Here is a 16,971-nt window from a genome sequence, read left to right on the forward strand (position 1 = left end):
AGGGTCTTTCAAAAACAAATCACGATGAGACGTAGTGATAAGCACATACCAGCCAAGAAATTGAGACACAATGGGCTCGAAAACATTACCAAAACATCCGTAGATCCTTTATTGATTTGAAAAACTCAGTCCTGTTGCCCTAGGTAGTGGTCATATCCAGAACGTCCTATACCGACCTGTGTGGAAGCATTGCATCAATCCATGTCTACAGGGGGGAATTCACTAGGTTTCCTCTGTAATAATGAGCAAGGTGGGGGGCTCAAAAAGTAGTTATTTGTGAATGTAGGAACTGTGATAGAGCTGCCTACCCTGTTGCATGAAAGCACAAGGTCACTTTTTGAGAAGAAGAGTAGGTTTAGAAATTGGAACATTGGTGCTTCATTACACTGGATGGCCCCAAACTGTGATAAAAATAGTTGCAGTGTCTTCTGATAATGACAAAATGGCATTGTCCGTGTTATGATGAAGGTCTGGTGATGGTAACCATGGTATATTCATAGTTACAGATTAATCACATCATGGTTAAAGCAGCCTGAGCTCCCAGTTGGTCATGCAGGTCTGTGGACTGGTTTCATAGGGTCATGCGGGGACAAAAAATAATGCCAAGCTAAACCTGCTGAGCATGAGCATAGCCAGGCAGGGTGACAAGCAAACCAGCTTAGGGTGGTATGAACTGATTTTAAAAGATTTAACCCATTAGACCAAGAACAGGTTTGAGAAGCTTGCAACTATAAAAACTAAAGAAACAAAATTGTAACAAAGTTGAACTGGTCCAAATGAAACCAGACGGCACTGCCCAGATCAGCCATCTTTTAATTACAAATGATACAACCCAATTTTAGGATGCTCTGCCATTAGTTATTCACGTAGTTATTACTTAACCCAGTGTGTATCTCAGTTGCTGTACTTTTAAAGAATAGTTCACCTAAAATGAAACTTCTGTAATCATTTAATAACCCTCATGTTGTTCTAAACCTGCATGAGTTTTTTTATTCTGTTGTACACAACATAAGATATATTGATTGTAAGCACAGAGTTGACGGTACCCATTGACTTCCATAGTAGGAAGTTTACAGGTTTGGAAGAACATGAGGGGGAGTAAATGATAATAGTATTGTAATATTTGAGTAAACTATCCCTTTCAGATGGCTTTCAGATGGCTTACACTATCGCAAACAGATGGCTTAGTGAAAAAGTTTAATAAGACCCTTAAACTCATGCTGAGGTGAGTAGTATCTTGCCCCAAGCAACAAAGCTTTGCTTTTTTAATAGAAAACTATCCTGAGAGTTCCAAGATCAGTCAGGAGGACACCAGAGGACACAAATACTGCCACATCCCTTTGTATTTATCACAACAACAAAAATAAAAAACTTTTATTGCTTTTTAACCAACAGCCATTCTAAGCACTGAATGTGGCGTAGTTAAAGGTAGGGCTGTGATGGTTTCCATGACAACCACATCACTGTGGAGCGGTGCTATCGTTGTGGTGAAGTTCTATCGGTTGTAGTGTGTACGTCACACACTATGAAAGTATAACGTACAGAGTTTCATATAGATGTGTAATAATAATAACTGTTGGGGATACAATTGCTATAGTAGCTTAAAGGCGGAGTGCACAATGTTTGAAAGCCAATGTTGATATTTGAAATAACCTAAACATACACGCCTCTACTCCAATAGAATCTGGACCTTCTTTTGATAGACCCGCCCCCCACATATGCAACCCCAGCAAGGATGTCGGTTAGTAGACACGCCCCTTACTGCTGATTGACTACAAGTGTGTTTTGGTAGTCGGCGCGACTCCCTTTTTCCAAAGCGTTTTTCAATCATTGTGCACTTCGCCTTTAAATTTTAACTGTACGTAGTTTAATTCACATGACTTTTAACACAGATTCTTAAACGGCAAAAGTGCTTTTTCTGCATTCAGCAAATTCATTTTGAGTTCAGCAATGGATCTTGTTGGGAAACCAAAATGGACACATTTAACACATTATTTGCAAATGACAGAATTAATACCAGCATTGACCCGCCTCCTTGGTGGCAAGATGAGGCAAGATTCCCTCTCTTTTCCACATGTGCCAAAAAAAATTCTATCCTGTGCTACAGGGAAACTGTCTGAACATATATTCAGTGCAGCTGGAAACATTGTAATCCTCTCTTAAACCAGACAATGCCAACATGTTAGTTTGTTCGGTCAAAAATCAACCAATTCAGCACCACAGCCATGGACAGCAACTGGTCATGTGGTGGGTAAGAAACAATACCTCAAGTAACCAGCTAAAGTACAGTTTGGGAAACATACCAAGAAAAGGTATACCTGTAGTTAAGATAGGCCTTTAGGGTCTTCATATCGTGTTAGGAGACAACATAATCTGAAAACACATTCCAGGGGTTTATCCACAGGCTCCAGATAACTGCTTATGTAAATAACGCTCAGTCTCTGGCACAGATTGGTTGGTTGGCTTGATAAAACTTTTGCATATCACCAGGAACCGTATTAGTTTTGTGCTGCACTGTCAAAGACATGGCTCCTGGGGTGTGCATTATATGGATCACCAAGGACCACAGTTTTAGCCAAAAAGTCTTTACTGTTCTAAAGAGAAAAAAATGTCCCCTGTCCCGAGGGTGAGTTAATTGTCCTCAGTTTTAAATGTTTGGATGAGCTATTCCTTTTATTGCAGATATATACCCTGTTCAGATTTAATTAAAGATGATTCTGTTTGCATGCTTTTCTCCTCAGAGAGCCGCTATTCATCTGTAACATAACTTTATGGTTACTGACCTAGCATCTGCAACATTCAACAGTGTCATTATCTTTACCTTTATGGCAAGTGTTTCTCCTCTTTTACCCTGGTTTTTTTTCTCATTTTAACTCAAAGGTCCAATTTCACAATTGTTTGTTTTCTCCAGCAATGTTTTGTATGTTGGGTTCTAACATTTATTTGAAAACTTTCATTTATTTAAACAGTATCTGGACCACAAATCCGTCTGTTACTGCTACGTCTATAGAATCTAACTGAGCTAGAGGTTACACAGAAAGTAAGCAACTGGGCAGATAAGTATGCAGTATTAGATGTGCAAAAAAGATTAATAAAGACATCTGTTTCATATTTTTCTTGTTGCTTCTGGGTGATCCAGACTACAGCTGGAGTCATCATTAGACGACTACAGACAAACAGACTTGCAGTAGGATACCAGTCGACACTGTGCGATGTACCAATTACATCTGTTTTAATGGGAAGCGTGCCCGGTTCCGGACAGCCTAACTAATGCGGCCTTGAGGGATTTGAATCGTACAACCATAAGACTAAGTTTATGCAATGCTAAAGAGATGAGTCTTTAATCTAGATTTGAACCGACAGAGTATGTCTGCCTCCCGGACAACACTGGGAACACTATTCCAAAATGTGGGTGCTAGATCTCTTACGAAAATTAACCATGGTTTTACAACAGTTAAAATCCAAAAAACCTTGGTTATTGTAGTAAAACCATAGTAACTACAAAATAACCATGGTTTTGACAATCATGGTTTTCAAAAACCATAGTTAGTGTAGTTTACCACAATAAAACCATGGTTAATTTTCGTAAGGGATAGGAAAATGATCTAACACCCCGCTTGATTTAGAAATTCTAAGTATTATCAGCTGTTTGGAGATTTGAGACCATGGTGAACATGAAGGACTATAATGTGATATGAGCTCGCTTAGGAGCTAAACCAATCAGGGCTTTATAGGTCATTACTAAGATGTTAAAGCTCACATAACACAGATAGTTTTTGCCAATGTAATGTTAATCTTTGTTACCGAGCCCCTAAGGTGACATTGGAGTATAACATATCTAAAGTTTAGTTTCATGTGCTCACGTGAAACTTTCATGTGCTTACGTGAAACCTTCATGTGCAGAATTTTTTTTTTAAGTTTAGTTTTGCGTGCTCGCGTGAAACTATCATGTGCGCACATTAAACTTTCGCTTTCACGTGCGCACGCGATAGTTTCACGTGCTCGCGCAATAGCTTCACGTGAGCACGCGAAACTAAACTTAAAAAAAAAATTCTGCACATGAAGGTTTTGCGTGAGCACATGAAAGTTTCACGTGAGCACGCGATAGTTTCACGTGCTCGCGCAAAAGCTTCACGTGAGCACGCGAAACTAAACTTAAAAAAAAATTCTGCACATGAAGGTTTTGCGTGAGCACATGAAAGTTTCACGTGAGCACATGAAATTAAACTTTAGATTTTTTTTACTCCAATGTCACCTTAGGGGCTCCGTACTTTGTTACCTGTAGAGTAGTATTTCATTCTTCATATGTCCAAAGAGTCTTTCGTATTGTCAGATTATTAAAAGACAGAACGGCCATTTCGGATTTTGATGAGGCGTCCGGTAGGCGGAGCTGAAGAGTTAGGAGTATGCGCAGCCTTTGGATACTAATCTATCAGCTGTGACATCGATGGAAATCAAACTTAAATAAAACCTTTTTTTAAATAACTATGGCTTACAGTCAGATACAGCCTTACATATATGATCCAGAATCGGATACTGAGTCAGTAATTGATCAACAAGAACAACAGCAGCAACGCTTACAGCAGGACGTCTCTATCTGGTAATTAATCCTTGTTTGTTTATCTGCTATTTTAATAAAAAAAATAGATAAATCTTAATCTTGATGTGTTTTTCTGCATTTGGCTGTTTTAAAAGGTGTAAATGTCGTAAGTGCAGTAATATGGGTCAATCAGTCGTAACGGATACCCCTGTTCGAAAAAAACTTTTCAAAACTGAAGTAGGCGTGAGTTTGACCCAGAAATACTCCGTCACAAGCTCAACTTTTTTGACAATTTGCTTATGTTTAGCATGAGGATTACAAGTCTTAAACTGTTTTAATAAGTCAGAATGCATAAGATAGCATTAACCCCCCCCTTTAAAGTTTAGAAGATGTTTAACCGGCAACCAATGCAGGGTTATCAGAACAAGGCTAATATGATTTACACTTTTTTAGTTTTGTGAAAAATCTGGCTACTGTATTTTGAACGAGCTGAAGTTTCTGTATTAACCCTACAGGACGGACACCCCGAAGAGCATTGCAATAATCTAGATTTCATGGAAGCATGAACTAACTTTTCAGTGTTTGACCTTAACATGATCTAAATAATAAAAACATATACACCTGGTACGGGGGGGGGGGGGGGGGGGGGTTGGGTGGAAACTAGGGCTGGGTATTGATTCAGATGTTCCAGTTCGATTCAATTTCGATTTACAAGCTATCAAATCGATTCGATTCCGATTCTCGATTCAATTTTCGATTCCGGTTCTCGGGATGCTTCCATACCTCTTACTTTTTATGTTTAGGTGGCATCAATGTCGATGAAGCACCTAAAACCGACATTTTAAGCACTGAATGAAAGAATGACAGGCTCGTTGGTAACATCGTGCAAGGCATAAAAGAGGGTGACATCTAATGAAGAAGACTAGTAATTTGATTAACGTTACTCTTACGTTCTTTTTTTGCAGGAAAAAAATCGATTCTGCTCTTTGAGAATCGATTCTGAATCGACCACGTAAAAAAAACACGATTAATCGAAAGTGGATACATAAGTAAATACATAGGAAAAAAACAACAACAAAGGAAAGTAGAGAACCACACATGAGAGATATGATAATATATTATGAGATCACTGAAGTATTAAAGGCATTACAGGAGCCCATCTCATTAAGAAATTAACTTTCTGAAGTCGTAAGGAATTTGTGATTTCTTCCATTTTGTACAACTCCCACTTAAAGGCACCGTTTTGACACATTTTAAGCATTTTAAAACTGCTGCCAAATGTGACACCCAAATTTCTTTCTTATGACGAGGGCAACATCCATGAAGAGTTTACATTTATTCTGTATTGTTACGTCTGGAAGCTTTTAGTCTGATAATAAAGACTGTTTGTATGAATTTAGCAGTAGAAAGTTGGTAGTCATCCAGTTTTATCAGTGAGGACACCACCAGTTTTTAAGTATTTTTGAAATATAAGGTAGATCTGAGATCGGTCTATAGTTTGCTTATACCCTGACAATGAGATATTTTAACAAGAAGTCTAATGGCAGCCAGTTTAAAGGTTTTTGGATCAAAAATTCTACTTCAAACAACACTTGTAATATTTTCTCTGTGAAAACAAACTAAAGTTTTATTCAGGGCAATAATGCTAGAAGCTATGTGCCTATTTAGAAATGCGGCTAATGAAATAAACGTAGCTCTGCTGCTGCGCCACAAACAAACCTGTGACAATTTCTGACATCTTTTAAGTGGTGATTGTTTACCGGTATATGCACAATCATGACACTCAGTGGTGCTAATCTTAAAAAACAATATTCGTATTTTTCCTTGTTATCTCTCTCTGCTTCTCTTCACATGTTCCATAATTGGCAAATATGTCAATGATACGACTGAAATGGTAATAGATGTCAACATGCTATTTATTGAAAGCTTGAGCCATGGAGAAGTAAACTGAAAGCAAAACTTTTTAAAAGTTGTCCAATTATCTTGATCCAAAAGTTTGGGAAAAAAGCCTTCAGTTGTTACCATCTGTTCCAAAGTCGCCAATCAGTCTAATTCCCCGAGGTTTGGTTGCTTTTCTGTTACCGTCCACCTCTTTGCATTAGAAAGAAAAAAGTAGCCAATGGAGTGAAAATATTATTTAATAACAGCAGGAGAGTGCTAATTAATGTCCTCATTTATTTCAACAATGTCGGATATCAAACTTCTCATTTCAGGCTTTATATTTATGAGGTGATGCAATAATGATGTCATAGTCTTGCCGTGTACAAAATCAGACGCTGTTTGTAGGTTTTGTTTGTTGCTAAAGAAATAAGTTGTCAGTGAGGATGTTAATATTCTGTCTGCTGTAATTGGTTAGCATGCAGGGTCAGTTATTCTCTCCAGACTTAACACGAGCTGTTTAATGCTAAATTAAACACAGAGGCCAGGACCACTGCTTGCTACTAGAAAAGCTTTGATTATATCCTATCAAGATTTTAAGTCATAATTATAGCCTTGCTGCTCAATCCACATTTAATGACAGTGTTTATCCATGTTGATAACTCGTATGCCTGTCCAAAATAAAACCTCAGAGACTATTACAACCCCCCCCCAAAAAATCCTGTGACAGACAGGCGTACGGAGCAATTTTGCAGGCAATATTATAAAGGAATTGCCGAAATTCAAATGAAATCGCAATCTCATTTGCGTTTACAATACTTGAACATAAACCTGTCAATCAGTGTTGGAGGTGGGATTATACCATGGGGGGTGTTTGTATTTGGAAGTGCTGTCACTCCCAGTCGTCAATACTTTAAAACTGCTTGCGCTTAATGACCAGAAGGAGAAGCACAAGAAAAAACAAAATGATAATGCAAAATAAAGGTTATGTACATAAAAGTATATATTACCCTAACTCATTCCCCCCATCATTTTTTTTTGAAAAGCCAAATTAAATTTAAATTTTAACAAAATGCCTTTCAGGAATTTATTTTTCTAAAAATATTTAAATAGACAAATATATCAAATAAAAGAACGGACCCTGTGCTTTCAAACAAACAATAAACAAACGGGAAAAAAAGTTTCATCTTATCTATTTTTTTTCTCAGTTTATAAACTCTTAAATATGGGTATTTTTCTTTAAAAATACAACACTTTGAACAAAAAGCTGAAATAATTGCATTTTTGTAAAGGAATTTTTTTAGAGATCAGATTTAGAATGATTATCAAAACATACATGGAGTGTAAAATTAATAAATAATTTTTTGCTTTAGTTTTTTATAAATTGGTTAAGAGATTATCATCAATTGATTATTGACCTTTATTACACGGCTCTCTGGAATGCTTGATTCTGATTGGTCAGTTGAGACATTTGCAGGTTCCTTCTTTTCAAATAATAACCGCTCCAAATTAATAACGCATAGCCGGACTACTTGCACGAGTAAAATCGCTCCGCGCCAATAAAGATCAATAAAGATTACTGTCTGTTTGGCGCCATCTTGTGACAAACACTGGACAACCACGACAAGACACAGAGAGCTTACTGAGACTGAACTTGACAAAATAGAGCATGAGAGCTACGAAGCCAACACACACAAAAATACAAAATGGGCATTAAAACTTCTCAAAGACTGGCTAAAAGAGAAAAAATGGAAACAGACAAGTATGAAGCAGAGGATCTTAATAAGGTATTACGATCATTTTATGCATCTGTGCAAAGTTTCGCGGAAGGATAAAAATGTTAATTTAAAACAAATATGCCAATAAAATGTTTCAAATTCATATTCATGTCCAGTTTTTTTTCTTATGTGGCAAGTAGCCGTGTAATAAGCGGGATAATGTAGAGGCAGCCGGTAGTTATTGGGAAATAAGCCCCTTCAGTGTGATACAAGACCCTCCGCTTCGCGTCGGGTCCTGATCACACTGTCGGGGCTTATTTCCCAATAACTACCGGCTGCCTCTACATTATCCCTTACTTAATTGATTATGACAGCATGTGAAATTATTTTCTATCTCATCCAAACGCTACTCATTAGTGTATTTGTAAACCAGTGCATACAGTATGCTGCTAAATGTCTATTCAGATTGATCTTTCGGTCAGAAAAATAATAATATGACTATTTAACCAACAAGATCATGTATTATAAAAATAAGGCAGTCCATTAAACATAGGATGTCCCATAACCTGCATTTCTTCAGAAAATTAACCAAGACTATTTTACTACAAATACCAAGGTTTCCATGATTACTGTAGCAATGATAAGCAATCTGCCAAAAAATCATGGTGTGGTTAGGACGGCATGGTTCAGCGGGTAAGCAACAGGTGACGGCGAGCCGAGAGACGAGCGGTGAGCAAAGTTCAGATACAGTATGAATAATAACACCTGTTTCTTGTGTCTGTAATTGGCGTGAGGAGACAAAATAAAAGCTGCAGGCTTACTGGAGAGGGTAAGAGAAATCTATGTGGACTGATGCTCTACAACCTCAGAGGAAAAGATTTATTATTGAAAGACAAAGAAGAATTATTAAGAGCATGAGAAGCGTGTGGTTTTTGTTTTCAGTAAAAGCGCATATCTCCCCAGCCGACCCGTCTTCTGCGTCCTTCCAAAACCAATTACTACTAAAATAAAACCATGGTTAAGATTCTTAAAAGACAGTCTAAATTAAGGTAATGTGCCTTTGTTTACTTGTTACTTGTATTTACTAACTGATATCCTGACTGTGAGAGATGTCACTTCATAATACAAACATTCTGCATAGTATAATCCCACCCCCAATACACTGATTGACAGGTTTCTTTGCAAAGCATTGGAAACATAAAAGCAAAGGGCATTGCGATTTCATTTGAATTTCTGCAGGCCCCGTACACGATGCCAGATGATGTGAAATAGCATACGGGGAACTGATATTGAGATTAAAATATGGCAGGGTCGTTACCCGTAAAACAGAGGAAATTCAGTTTGCATTCATGTTTGAATTATGTCACAGTTTTTACATCCACAAATAGATGACACAATGGCAAATACAATTTGCAATTCCTTTTAAACATTGCCTGCAAAATGCTCCATACAGGCGTAAATGCATCTCTTCAAGGCATCTGTAAAAATGCAGAGATGAACGAAATGCATAATTTACTTTATCATTATCTGGCAAATGACAGGACAAAGCAGAGTCAGCCTAAAATATGTCTCAAGGAGGGCGATCCGACCGGGTTAAGCCCCCTCTGCCCTTTTAGCACAAACTAATAAAAATTGGCATGTCCATACTAAAATGTTTGCAGCTTCTAAACCACTTGGGTCTTTAATTTTTAAGTTAAAGTGCACCAATTTCATTGCTAAAAACAATGTTAATTTGTGAATTTGGTATAATACGATGTGTTCACGTGGTTTATGGTTCAAAAACACATTATTTTCCACATCCTGTACATTTTTGTAGCTACAGATATCCTGACTCCTGTCCCTGATTGGCCAGCTAATCTGTACGTTGTGATTGGCTTGAATACTTCTGACGTCAGCCGGAAATGTGACGCTCCTTACCATGTTTGAAAGATTTGGTTACAATGCAATGCTAACAGGTGTTAACTTACAGGCTGTGAGTCAAAGTGGGAGGAATTATAACAGGCCCAGGAAGTAAACTGTTGCTGTTAAAAAATGCATTTTACTAAATGACTGAAATTAACAGAGTACACATATTATAATGTCATCATGAAACCTTATAAGTAACTCATTTGTAACAAGCAAAACAGGGAGTGGATTCCCATTGCAGAAGTTTTTTTGAAACAACAGGCAGACAAATCCAAACAGCAGGCAGAGATGTAGTGGTGGGAAGGCAAATAAATCCAACAAACCAGAAAGACACTCCAACCAGCAAACAAAGACAAAAGGGTAATCCAAGAACACTAAACCAATAAACAGACACAGTGGTCATAACATCAGACATGAAACACAGAACAAAGGCTATGTGGTATGAACACTCGGTATGCAGTAACATTGACAATACTTGAACGCAATGTGAACATGAAATTGGCATGGCTAAATATACTAGTGATGGTCTCTTTCGAAACACTGCTTCATGGGGTTTCGAAACATTTACGAACCTTTGTTTTTGAATCAGCGGTTCGGAGCGTGTTTCAAACTGGCCAAGTCATGTGATTTTAGCAAAGAGGTTTCATTGCGTGATAACCCTTTTCGAAAATTTGATAATTCACCACTGGGGGAGTTAATCATACATGACCAGTTTCTTATATGGTTAGGTGTACTCAGGTCAGTTTTATTATGCAAGTTCATAAAACATTCATCCTTCTGACTAATAACACTACCATTTTGCCTACGTTTTGTTTAAAGATCAATTTTTAAAACTAAAAACACAGAATACACTTTTAATTATGGATTAATGAATTAATTCGAAGCTTTGTTTCTGCCATCAATAAAATATATTATATATAGGAAGTAACTGTTGAAGGAGAGTAGAGGGTGAATGTCCATAGTGCAGACTGACAGAGGTTTCCACCTGGTGGTGGGATCAATGGTTACACTCCCGTTTGTTACACCATACAACTATTTACATGGTAAGTGTTTTACATAGAAAGTACTCACAATTGTTGTGAATGAAAGCATCCATATTAGTGGTGGTGATGTATCGCCATCATCTGTGCCCCGCCTACATGACGTAATTTTGGTCATCCGTAGGGTTCAAGGTCATCCGTACACCCCGCCCGCATGCAGACCAATTTTTGAGCGCGCCCGGATGGCATGCGTGCAACATCTTCTGTCATCCACGCGTATCCGCGGTTGAGTATGCTTTGAAAGCTAAAAATGGCTGGGTTATTTTTGATCCATAATGGGTAAATATTGGACAGAACACGTGCTGGGTTAAAAATGACCCAATGCTGGGTTGTTTTATGCAACCATGGGGTATAATAACCCAGCAGTTGGGTTAAAATAACCCAGCATTGGGTCAATTTTTAACCCAGCACGTGTTCTGTCCAATATTTACCCATTATGGGTCAAAAATAACCCAGCCATTTTTAGAGTGTGTGTGAACGTGTGCTTTCACGAGAATGGCGCAGAAAAAGTCTGCCTGGCCCTTAACGCTGGGTGCAGACCAAAAGATAATCAGGCTGATTTTTGGCCGATTTCCCCCCTTCCACAATCCTAGCTATGTCCCGATCATCTTGATGGTTCTACACATTATTATATCAGATTATCCCTTGGTGTGAGGTGTGTTAAGAGTGTCCGAACCTGATTGGGTGAACATCGAAGCAGCCCGATCATGAATCGTAAGTATTAAACACGTTTAATATTTACAATCAGAACTTCTGATGTGTGGGGGGAACCCTGAGGACAAACGCGGGCACGCTCTTGAGATTATCACGTAAAACGAAACATTATCCAATCAGAAAGCGAGATGATGGAAGACAGAAGCAGTCATGGCGCAGCACAAAGTGAAGTTGATGCAAAGTGAACTTGTACAGACCATGGCTGTTTCTCAATTCCAAGAACGCAAAGAACGGACTTGCGTTCTCGTGGAGATTGGTTTTGCCAGGCGACTCAGAACGAACTCAGAAGGTCGCGAGAACACAGAACGCGCTTGTAAGAATTGAGATGTGTGCGATCTTCCTGCCGGAACTCGATGCATCCTCGATATCAAGAACACACCCGGGTATTTTTATGTGTCCTCTTTACTTGTGTTCTTGAGAATTGAAATTGAACTTTGACAATTAATGATGACGTAGAGCGAGAACACAAGGATGCAAGATCGCTGCAGAACGCATATTGAGAAACAGCCCCTGTTTCCGCTGTCTCCATGACTTCACCCAAACCCTTTTATTTTTTCCTTGAATTTTCTGTGAAAATCATTCCAAACACTATCATTGAAATTTCTTCCTGCATATAGTCGCTCTTATGAAGTTTATTCAGAGATACTCAGTTTTTAAAAAATATAGTATTATTGTTCCTAGAGCATTTTTTTAACAGCTCTCAGATATCAAATATAGAACCTTTGACCTTTGTAATAGTATGACAAGTTTAATACCATTCTTGATCAATATAATACAGGTAAACTTATTAGTATGTAAACAAAAATACCGGGACCCACCTACATGGATTGGACTGCTTAACAGGTTAAAGATTTACCATACAGTACTTGCTTATACTGTATGGGTTCAAGTCACAAGGCCCAAATGAGCTTACATTTATCTTTAATTTTGTGTTGGTATTCACCCTGCAAACCTGAGGTGAAGGTTTAAGATCAAACTTCATTTTAAACAGGGAAAGACATCTTGTGTTGTTGATTCAGCCAGGTCAATTTATTTCAAGGACTGACACAGTGGAAGCGACAGAGTTATTTGGCATTTCTGTGAGGGGAAATGAGAGTCTAGAGCATGTAAGTTTCATTACTTGAGAAGTGGCCTGTACGCTGACCCGAAACAAGGAAAAGAACACCAGAAGGACCGTGAAATTTAGAAAAACAGAGAATTAGATAAAAGAGGAAGAGAGAGAGCGAGCAGAAGATAAAATATAGCGCTGTCCTTTATTCTGAGCGCCTCTGTGACCTTACCAGGATAGTAGTGATGACCAGCGAGCGGTTGGAAAGGGAGTCTGTGATATTCATGCCATTCTGCCTGGGGACCTCAGTGATGTTCAGACCGCCGGTTGCGCTCCACTTCCCCACCTGAAAAACATGACAGCATGTGTGTTGACTTCAGCCTCCACCTGTGCTGAGATCATTCTTAAGCATTAGCTGATTGGCTCCTCTGTCTTTATGCCAATACACCAGTGCTTGTGTTCATGAGCGGCCACGTCCTTGCATACACCCTGAAAACATTAACGCCAGAGAAAGGACAATTCCAGCAGAGGAAAAGATTTTAAAAATTACATTATTTTTCTGATGATACCTACCCAGCTAACAATTTTTGTTTCCCAAAACGTTCCCCTAACGTTAGTTTTTGGTTCCCATAACGTATTTTTTTAGGTTTTTGGTTAGCCAGGAAAGTTTTCTTTACGGAAATAGAACGTTATTTTTAGGTTAGTTTAACGTTATGATAATGTTATAATAACGTTAGGAGAACGTTAGTTTTAAGTTAGAATAATATTAGGAAAACGTTAGAAAAACTTTAAACTAACCTAAAACTAACGTTCTTCTAACGTTATTATAACGTTATAAACCAATATATTAATATCAACATTTATAACAATTAAATTATTTTATTACTGAAAAAAATGTCTATTGAAACATTAGATTAATGTATTATAACACAGGTTATTTTAAATAAAAATACCTCAACCCACCACACATTGTATTTAGATAGCATTGTATTTTATCAAATATATAAATAACTAGTGACTTCAACACAATAAAGAAGACTAATAACAGATATTTATTAAAAATGAATAAACATTTAATTTACTTTGGATTAAAAAAAATCTTACCACAGCATTTAGCCGCCTCTCCATTATTACAATAATCAAAAACATCCTCTCTTCATATAGACGGGAATCACTAAAATATATATTAATTCTCACATATAAGTTACTAAATGAAGAAAGAAAATAAACCCCTAGAATAAATGTTAGACTGAGGTAAAACCTATTGACAAATACATGAACATTTCATTCACTTCAGGTTAACAGATCAGTTTAATGTTAGCCGAATAGCTCTCAGTTTTTACAACAATCAAAAGCTTCTAACATCACATTCTCCTTCATGGAAATTATTAAAATATATTTTCGTTTTCACATATTAAAGTTACTAATGAAGAAAGAAAATAAATCGCTAAAATAATGTTAGACTCTGAAGTAAAAACCAAATGCCAAATAAATAAACATTTCATTCACTTCAGGTAAAAATATCTTACCACAGTTAGGCGGCTGTTCGTTTATTCGACAATAAAAAGTTTCTAACATCATATTCTCCTCATATTCTCCTCAAATCGATCGGAAATCACTCATATATACATTTTTTTCTCACATATTTAAGTTACTTAATCAAGAAAGAGAAAAAAGAAACGCTAATATAATGTATGTCTCTGAGGAAAGAAAACCCTTAGCGACCGTTATTTTTTTAATTATGCGAATTCGCCTACAAGAGAAAGCGGGTGCTCGTGAAGAGCGCGAGGTAAGCGCGTGCAGAGAAGCACGCGCATAACAGATGTGCTCACTTAGGGAATAATGGGTTTAATTATGCTTTCACTTAATTTCCTAAAAAAAAAACAAACAAACAAAAAAATAACCATTAGAGAACATTAGGTATAAGTTATTTTTAGGTTATTTAAAAATAACCACCCGGCAACGTTATGGGAACGTTATTTTATGGTTCCAAAAAAAAATACCCAAAAAATAATGTTCCGTATAAGTTATTTTTAGGTTATTTAAAATTAACCACCATGCAACGTTATGGGAACGTTATTTTATGGTTGCAAAAATAAAACCAAAAAAGAACGTTCCCAGAACGTTATTATTTGGTTCCCAAAAAAAAAATATTAAACCAAAAACTAACGTTAGGGGAATGTTCTGTGTTTGCTGGGTAAACGACTGGTTTTTACAATGTGGCACAACCAAAACATTGCTCTGTTTGTTGATTTATAGGGAACTTACACAATAATAACATGAATAGCCTGAATGCACTGTAAATGACTTTGGGTAAAGGCTTCATGTGAAACAAAGTGACACAGCTACATTGGCACAACCAATGATGTGACTCCAACCTTTTTGTGAGCAATATATATATATATATATATATATATATATATATATATATATATATATATATATAATGCAGGGTTAGTTGTAACGCAGACTTTTTACATTGTTGCTCAAGGTTGAGCATTTTGTTTTTCGGATATTTTTTCATTCTTCCAAAAGACAAATTATTGGAAATGTATAATGTTTTTCCAGAGATTTATGGATGAACGAGTGTTTTGGTGGCATGTAAGTAATTTTTTTCCTCATATGTTTTTTTTGGTTTCTAAGTTGGGTGTTGTAGATACCATATCCAATGTTACGCCATATTAATCAGTGTCTTGTTGACTAAAACATAGCATTGTTTTGAAATATGTCTGCAGCTCTTAGAAACTTTTTTGGTGGGATTGAAAATATTTTGACCCAGCGGGGTTAATTGTAACGCAGTGTTACAACTAACCCCTCAGGACTTACAATATGAAAATCGCTAACGTAACGTAATTCTTGTTGTTGTTTTAAATAGGCTACACACGAATGATTGCTGGCAGCCAATAAAATAAATGTGCCTGTCTTACCAAAAATCGTGTGTCAAATTTATTTTTGTTCATATCTTTAATATTGATTGAATAAGGTCACGTCAAAGATTGAAATCGTAATGAAATGAATGGCTAAAACCAGACTTTGATGCTCATCATATCTCAGATTTTGATTTTATAAACTGTTGTATGGTTATTACAGACTAGGTCACATATAAAAAATGTTTTGTCATAATTGTGCTGCTTTTTCTCACATATTTAGACATTTGTATTAGTTTATAATTGAACTATTGTTAGAAAAGAGCTGGATGAATGAATACAGTGTGGATACCTGTCTATTATAGACAGATATATAAACAATATCCACTTAAAGTATCTAGACAAAATATTATTGAAATACTTGCCTGCAAACTTAATTTTTAGCGAGTGTTACAACTAACCCCCTGCCTGTTACAATTAACCCTACCTAAGTTGTAACGTTTGTACTTCTGTCACGTTTGGTGTAATTGTCCAAGAATGGTAAGTACTAGAAACAAACTTCAGATGTTCATTTGTAGCAGAAATGTGTGTGTTTGGATTAATGATTAATCCAAAACCAAAAAGCGTTAGGTTGTGCCCCACTCTCCCCTACACGTTTAAAAAAAATCTTATAAATAATACATAAATTACAGCATTTACTTCCAGCACAATTTTATTAACACTTTATTCACTTAAAAGCTGTTGAAAATTTAATTTTCAGGTTGCACAATTACTTTTTTCCCAAAACAGCATAAAGTAGGGCTAATGCTCACGAAAGCAGATCACTCTTAATATTATCCTGCAAGCTCATTTGTTTAACTGAGCAACGGCATCAATCAATTCAATCAAGGATCCGTTTCAGGCCGGAGCATTTAATGTGCCTCCAGGGATACAGGCAAGCACAAATCTTTCATTAGTTAAGATTCACACGAGCATTCACTCAGAGTAAAGCCACAAAGCACAAAGGAGTTGCACTTTAAATAAAGCCCCTAACATCAGCAAATCTGAACAAATGAGGCTAGTTTTAAACAAACACTTCCCTACAGCTATAAAAAAAAAACGGTACGGTCTCATGGCTGTCGGGATCCATATACGTCCCAGTACAACGGCTGTGGTGTTCGTGAAGCCACGAGGGCAGCGTCTATCAGTGTTACACAGGTACAATAATCATCCGGCAACACCTGATGCAAAGCCTGACATATGCTTTTCATTTGACACGCAT

General features: G+C 37.0%; 1 protein-coding gene across 1 annotated transcript in view; it reads right to left on the minus strand.

Moving 5' to 3' along the window:
• The window catches only part of grik3 (glutamate ionotropic receptor kainate type subunit 3), a 135,343-nt gene that overhangs the window by 41,242 nt on the left and 77,130 nt on the right, over positions 1-16,971 (minus strand). The window contains exon 9 of the mRNA XM_065246343.2: positions 13,076-13,189. Within this exon, the coding sequence (XP_065102415.2) occupies positions 13,076-13,189 (114 nt within the window). The remainder of the gene's footprint in view (positions 1-13,075; positions 13,190-16,971) is intronic.

This window comes from Paramisgurnus dabryanus, chromosome 13 (genome assembly GCF_030506205.2).
Source record: "Paramisgurnus dabryanus chromosome 13, PD_genome_1.1, whole genome shotgun sequence".
Lineage (NCBI taxonomy): Eukaryota > Metazoa > Chordata > Actinopteri > Cypriniformes > Cobitidae > Paramisgurnus > Paramisgurnus dabryanus.